Here is a 7,500-nt window from a genome sequence, read left to right as displayed (position 1 = left end):
AATAAAGTGTAAAAGTGTCGCATGCCTGAAGGGAGTGCATGGCAGTGAAGTATTACGTGTCAATGCGTGTGGTCGTGTGTACTAAAGTGTTGGTGGGGTGCTACTACCTCGGACTGCAGCTGTGTGTGGACCTAGTGGAGCGTGACAAAGCCCCAGGTACTCGTCGTGGATGTGTGAAATGTCAATCCCTCATTTCAAGCAGAAGACGAGGAGGCAAGTGTTTAAATAAGGAAGTTGTGAATGGTTGGGACGAAAGTATGGGATGCTGTTGGTGATTTTTCCTTGTGACTGCATGTACTGGTTGGTGGTTTCTTGATATGCTGAGTAGGATAATGTTCAGTAATCCACAAAATAGCTATTGAATTAAAAGATATAACAAGGGAAATTAATAAGGTTGACAAACGAGCCACTTAACTCGTCACATCGTTTTAGTTACAAGGACTGGTGAGGTGTTAGTATTTTGTGAGGTAAATTACATATCTAGTGACTTCAAAAAATACATGATCAGTCTATCTCAGGAATTAGCTTGAGCGATTTAATAGTCCTTATTATATAACCCTAACTAGCCATGTTCTGCTGCTAATCTTCCTCCTTATTCGCTAATAACAGTCAAGAAAACCAGTCTGTGTAAAAAAAAACAATGAAATAAAAAAAAAAACGAAAATAAAGACATAAAACAAGATAAAAACTGCAAATACGTAATATTGGATCATGTCGACAAAATAGATCATCTTACGTCAGGCACCGGTAAACGCTTCACTTTGCTGGGTTAGTGCCTGAAGGGGGAGAGGTTGTCGTACGCTCATCCACCAGCGTGTCTATATGTAAATTTCAATCCTTAGGGCGGAAAAGACGACACGGGACGGCTTTCAGCGAGGATGGGTGGCGAGTGGGCGGGGAGAATGTGGAGGAGGTGGAGACTACAGGTGAAAAAAGGGAGGGTTTTAAAAGCGTTAATGGAGAATGCTCTTGGATTACTGTTTATGCTCTCTCTCTCTCTCTCTCTCTCTCTCTCTCTCTCTCTCTCTCTCTGCAACTTAATTGAAACGGGTAATGGTCACACACACACACACACACACACACTCTCTCTCTCTCTCTCTCTCTCTCTCTCTCTCTCTCTCTCTCTCTCTCTCTCTCCCAGAACGTACATACAATAATTTTGATTTACGCCAACAGTTAGTTATATGAAGTCATACCCACAATACATTCCCGTGATTCACCTATTTCACTGTTTTCAAAGGCTGTAGTTGACGTAACCCGAGTTTTTAAGGACGTTTCTGTGATTCTAGGGACATGTTAATAAGTTTCCTGCATTAATAAGAAGCCAAATACTTTCTTTACAGTTCGGGTATTCGTCTCTGTTGTGGCCGCGGTGAGAGAGGAAGCGGTTCAGAATATGGCGCTTACTGTTATTTAAGTGTTCCCAGGCCGATGTTTTTAGCGTTCTGGCAACCAAGTGTTCATCACGGTGAGCTAATCGATGCCTCGCCTTTTCATTTCATCGAGGGAATTAATTGTTATGATTCTGCTGATATTAGATGAGATGATTTATGTTTTTTTTTTTACAACCGCACTATCCACCACTGGCCTCTGTCTCTGTCTCTCTTTCTCTCTCTCTCTCTCTCTCTCTCTCTCTCTCTCTCTCTCTCTCTCTCTCTCTCTCTCTCTCTCTGAAATATTGAAATATGTTTTTTTTGTGAACGTGTGTGTGTGTGTGTGTGTGTGTGTGTGTGTGTGTGTGTGTGTGTGAGAGAGAGAGAGAGAGAGAGAGAGAGAGAGAGAGAGAGAGAGAGAGAGGAAATAATTACTTTAACCAATTGATTGATCTTACATTAAATACAGACTTGCGAAGATTAATGAAGTGATTTTGGTTATTCTGAATAAGAATCTCTCTCTCTCTCTCTCTCTCTCTCTCTCTCTCTCTCTCTCTCTCTCTCTCTCTCTCTCTCTTTCTCCCTCTCCTCCTTCTCCAGTGACGTCCTACAAATATCGTTTTGATGGAACCAAATATTGAGTCAGAATAGATAGATAGATAGATAGATAGATAGATAGATAGAGAGAGAGAGAGAGAGAGAGAGAGAGAGAGAGAGAGAGAGAAACTGTTTTCGAATGCATTTATTGTGTAACTAATATCAGTTTACGTCTCTCTCTCTCTCTCTCTCTCTCTCTGTGTGTGTGTGTGTGTGTGTGTGTGTGTGTGTGTGTGTGTGTGTGTGTGTGTGTGCGTGCGTGCGTGCGTGCGCGCGCGTGCCTAACAACAATCTCTCTCTCTCTCTCTCTCTCTCTCTCTCTCTCTCTCTCTCTCTTGTGATAGTATTAAATTGTGATGAAGAGGAGTAGGTGTAATGAGAGAAAAAGGAGAAGAGATGTATATGATAATGATAATAATAGTAATAATAATAATAATAATAATAATAATAATAATAATAATAATAACAATAATAACAATATGCATTTATGGCTGATGACTGAGGTGGTTGAGCGTCACGATTGATTGAGTAGATTAGCTGGAGTGTGCCGATCTGATGCTGTTTGTTTTGACAGCTTTAAGTTTTTGTTGGATACACAATAGATATTATGATGATCAGGGCTTATTTGTTTAATGATCTACTATTTGCACACACACACACACACACACACACACACACACACACACACACACACACACACACACACACACCGCGTAGTGTAGTGGTTAGCACGCTCGACTCACAATCGAAAGGGCCGGGTTCGAGTTTCGGATCGGCGAGGCAAATGGGCAAGCCTCTTAATGTGTGGCCCCTGTTCACCTAGCACTAAATAGGTACGGGATGTAACTCGAGGGATTGTGGCCTCGCTTTCCCGGTGTGTGGAGTGTGTTGTGGTCTCAGTCCTAACCGAAGATCGGTCTATGAGCTCTGAGCTCGCTCCGTAATAGGGAAGACTGGCTGGGTGACCAGCAGGCACCGAGGTGAAAAACACACACAAGATCACATGGGTGCTTGCGTTATATATCATTAATCCCTTCAGTACCAGGACGCGTTTCCATTTCATTCTGGTTACTATTTGGTGATTTTATAAAGGTTCAGAAAGCTCATATGGGGATTTTAATAGTGAAGAATCTAGACATCAGTGTTTTGACCTCCATAGACCCTTCCTAATATCAATAAAATGGTCTAATCATATACAGATCTCAAGGTAAAAATGTGTTCCAGTAGTGAAGGGGTTAAGAGTTGGAATAGTATGAATCTTAGCAAAGTTACAAACAAATGGGTAAACACACACACACACACACACACACACACACACACACACACACACACACACACACACACACACACACACACACACACACACACAAAGACACACGGAGAAACACATACACAAAGACACACGGAGACACACACATACATACACACACACACACACACACACACACACACACACACACACACACACACACACACACACACACACACACACACACACACACACACACACACACACACACACACACACACACGTACACATGGAGAAGACAACAAGAGGAGGTTCAGTAACTTACGTAAGAAGGTCACAGTACCTTTCTTCCGCTTCAGGCTTCTTCTCAGAAACTTTGCCATGGGAGGGTCTGAGCTCGCCACACCCTCTCTGCCTGCCTTCCTTCCTTGCTTCACCCTCGCCTTCCTTCCTTCCTTATCACACCACCCTCTGGTCCTCCTCAACCACCACCACCACCAACACTTCTCGCTTTGTACCAAAACTTCTACTTTTCACACTACGTATATCTTCACACTCACTTTTCTTTCACTTTTTACCACTGATTCTAGTAGTGGAAGGTGTTATTCAGTGTTATAAGTCAGCATTCTATATACATTGGTCGCCACTATGTCTTGTTCTGTGTTATTTTGGTTTTGCCTTTAGTTTTTTGGTCTATTTCAAGGTATTCCTTTTATGGATGGGATCAGTTTGGTAATACTACGATCACTACTACTGTCTACTACGGTTTGACGATGATATGAGGTAGATAAAGGAGAGTTAGCACGCTTGTTTTCTTTCCTTCCTCTTTTTTTTTTCTCTTGAATGTTCCCTCTTCTCTTCCTTCCGTTAGAATACTGCACTCGCTGACTTGTGGATCTGAGTATTGCAGCACTGTAGGATTATGTCATATTAGGCTTAGCACCACTGTATGTGTGTGTGTGTGTGTGTGTGTGTGTGTGTGTGTGTGTGTGTGTGTGTGTGTGTTTACCTATTTGTTTGTACTTTTTTCCATGATTCATGCTATTATAACTCTTAATGGTATATAACGTGAGCGTGTATGTGTGTGTGTGTGTGTGTGTGTGTGTGTGTGTGTGTGTGTGTGTGTGTGTGTGTGTGTATGCATGTGTATGTGTTGACAATTCAGTACTTTTTTGACAAACCAGACCATATATTGTAGTCAGATATTTTAATTGAGTAATGGTGTTATTTTGGTGAGTTAGTTAACATGGTCATCTTACTGCTGAAAATTTCCTTTCTTTATATGCACCAGTTCTCGCATGCAGTATTTAAGTAAGAGGCCAGTGAGATAAACCTACAGACAAGAATAGTGGTCTGGAAAAAGCTTGGATACATTATTTTGTGACTTATAATTTTGTCACTGGTGCAGAAAAGAAATAAATAAGTAAATCACAAGAACTTATCACCTCCATATGATTATTACTTCTGCGAGATTTTATACACGCATAAGCAGTAATAACTCATGAAGGACCTTGAACAAAAATAACTTGGAATGCACTGCTCTATATAGTCACAAAACATGTAATAATAAGTGTGAGACAAGAAAATCACTGTCTATGAACTCATCTCACCAATCATACTGCCCCTCTCTCCCCCTCACGCGTAAATTGCACCATTTTGCTAATAACCTTTTGTGGCGGAGCGTTTAAAATCTCAGTGTTTTTCGAAGGAAGTTATCCACGAATTTGTTTTGACGAGGCGCAGGTGTTTTATTCAGATTGTGCTTTGTTGCCCCGAAATGGACAGACAGGCAGCTCCCCCTATTAAATAAAAAAAAAAAAAAAAACAGATAGACAGACAAAAGATAGAACAATCTCAGTCATCATGATTCCTCCTTTTTTCTCCTCCTCGTCCTCCCCTCCTCCTCCTCCTCCTCTTTCTCCTCCTCCTCGTCCGTTATTTTTCTTCATCACTCGGTCAGTCAGTCTGTCAGTTTGTCTGTCGTGTTTGTCAGTCTTTCCGTCGTTCAACTCTGCCGTGTGTCCTTCCAGATTTCACTCTCTCCCCTCGCCCTTCTGCACTCTCGTCACTCACTTTTCATTTTTACCTTCACAAATTGCCTCTTTATATTTGCTTTCGATTTTCCGTATTTGTTTTATATGATTTTCTTTACCTTTTAGTTCCTCGACCTCATTATCTCCTCCTCCTCCTCCTTCTCCTCCTCCTCCTCCTCCTCCTCCTCCTCCTCCTCCTCCTCCTCCTCCTCCTCCTCCTCCTCCTCCTCCTCCAACTATTGAAATGGAAGAAGGGAACAAAGACGAAGAAAACAAGCTTCAAAAACTCAAGACGAGACTGGAAAGAGAGAGAGAGAGAGAGAGAGAGAGAGAGAGAGAGAGAGAGAGAGAGAGAGAGAGAGATAGCATAAGTAGTTTGTTTGATGTATTTTTTATATAATTCTAAGACTAACTGGAAGGAGAAATGTTAATTATCGCCAAGTATCACTGATTTGGAAGACACACAGAGAGAAAAAAGGGAATTATGAGATGTTTAATGCATAGTAAATTAAATTGACTCTTATTTAATTTTAGGTAAATGATGATATTACTGCTAACTTGAAAGAAAAATCATATGCTATACACTCTCTCTCTCTCTCTCTCTCTCTCTCTCTCTCTCTCTCTCTCTCTCTCTCTCTCTCTCTCTCTCTCTCTCTCATTTATTTCACCGCCACCTGGATTAAGCTGTGGCAACGTAAAGCCCAAGGAAAGCTTCCCAGACAGATAGATAAATAGATCCAGCGATAGATAGACAGTTAACTGGCTGGATTCAGGGAGAGATACACGAATAGATGGGTAGATTGTGGATTAAGTTGGTAGATGGGCAGAGAGAAGGATGGATGGTATGAATGGTACTTAAATTGAGAGGTAAGCAGGTAAATGGTTGAAATGTATAATGAATGTCGAGGAATTGAAAGATAGATGAGAATGTGGGAGAGTTGAATAAGTATTTAAGTTTCAAGACATTTGTTCCTTAATTTTTTTTTATTTATACCACTTGGGCTTTTCACGGGAATTTATGAGCTAAAAGGGGCACATTTGGGGGTACCTACTATCCCAAAGCCTACCCGCTAGGAAACCGTTGCCCCGAGTGAGGAAGCCCAACCTACACTCGGACCGTGGACAGGATTCGAACCCGTGCGCTTGGGAACCCCTCGGACCCCAAAGCACGCATGGTTCCACTGTACCACGGCAGCCGCTCTAAGGAACCAGCACTTCAAATGGGGCTTTTTCTTTAATGATTTGTTGCCCACGTTTGGTGTACCTCCTGCATTAAAATAAAGATAGATAGATAGATAGATTGATGTGTTATTGATATTTTAAACAGAATATATAAATCGTGATGAATAGATAGATTGATGTATTATTGATCATTTTGTATACTGTGAAGGAGCTAGTTAGATACCTCGATGAATATATGGGGAGGTAAACATGGAGATATAAAAAAGAGAAATGTAGAGATAAATGATAGATTGATGCATAGATAGATAGATAGAGATACACAGATAGGTACACAAAAGAAAGAAAAGTGGATGAATGATATAAATAGAGAGAGAGAGAGAGAGAGAGAGAGAGAGAGAGAGAGGATTTAGTGAAGGAAAACTTTGAATATCTTGATGTATTGCGTCTCTTTGTTTTGAATTTCGTGTACTTTCTTGTGGCCATTTATTATTCCTTCCTCTGTTTCCTTCTCCCTTCCATTTTTATTTCTTTGTCATTCATTTGTAAGTTTTGTGTTTCAGCCTTTTGTTTCCTCCTTTCGCCTCTTCCAGCATTGCCTCCCTCACTCTTTCCTTTTCCTTTCCTCCCTTCCTTCCTTCCTTCCTTCCTTCCTTCCTTTTTTTCTTTCTTTCTATCTTTTTCTTTCTTTTTCTTTCTTCCTTCCTCCTTTCTTTCCTTTCTCCCTTCCTTCCTTTCTATCTTTTTCTTTCTTTTTCTTCCCTTCTTCCTTCCTTCCTTCCTTCTTTCTTTCTTTCTTTCTTTCTTTCTTTCTTTCTTTCTTTCTTTCTTTCCTTCCTTCCTTCCTTCCTTCCTTCCTTCCTTCCTTCCTTCCTTCCTTCCCTTCCTTCTTTTCTTTCTTATTTCCTTTCTTCCTAACTTCCTTCCTGACTTCCTTCACTCACTTTCTTCCTCTCTCCATTTCTCCCTTTCGTTCGTAATTTGTTATATAATTTTCTTTCCTTCTTCGTTATTTCCTTTATTTCTCTTCCTTCTTTCTTTTATTATTTCGTCTTTTCTTTCCTTCCTA

At 40.8% G+C, this 7,500-nt stretch overlaps 1 protein-coding gene across 8 annotated transcripts in view; it reads right to left on the bottom strand.

Moving 5' to 3' along the window:
- Nucleotides 1–7,500, bottom strand: part of LOC123520628 (Kv channel-interacting protein 4-like) — a 417,208-nt gene that overhangs the window by 97,459 nt on the left and 312,249 nt on the right. The window contains exon 2 of one of the 8 annotated variants that reach the window (XM_045283097.1): nucleotides 3,545–4,131. The exons of 6 other annotated variants lie outside the window; for them this stretch is intronic. In XM_045283097.1, the coding sequence (XP_045139032.1) occupies nucleotides 3,545–3,602 (58 nt within the window). In that variant the 5' untranslated portion in view covers nucleotides 3,603–4,131. The remainder of the gene's footprint in view (nucleotides 1–3,544; nucleotides 4,132–7,500) is intronic. One more of the 8 variants, XM_045283098.1, reaches the window with a different exon arrangement.

This window comes from Portunus trituberculatus, chromosome 47 (genome assembly GCF_017591435.1).
Source record: "Portunus trituberculatus isolate SZX2019 chromosome 47, ASM1759143v1, whole genome shotgun sequence".
Taxonomy (NCBI): domain Eukaryota; kingdom Metazoa; phylum Arthropoda; class Malacostraca; order Decapoda; family Portunidae; genus Portunus; species Portunus trituberculatus.
Note: the sequence above shows the minus strand (reverse complement) of the source record. Positions and strands in the feature narration are given on the sequence as shown.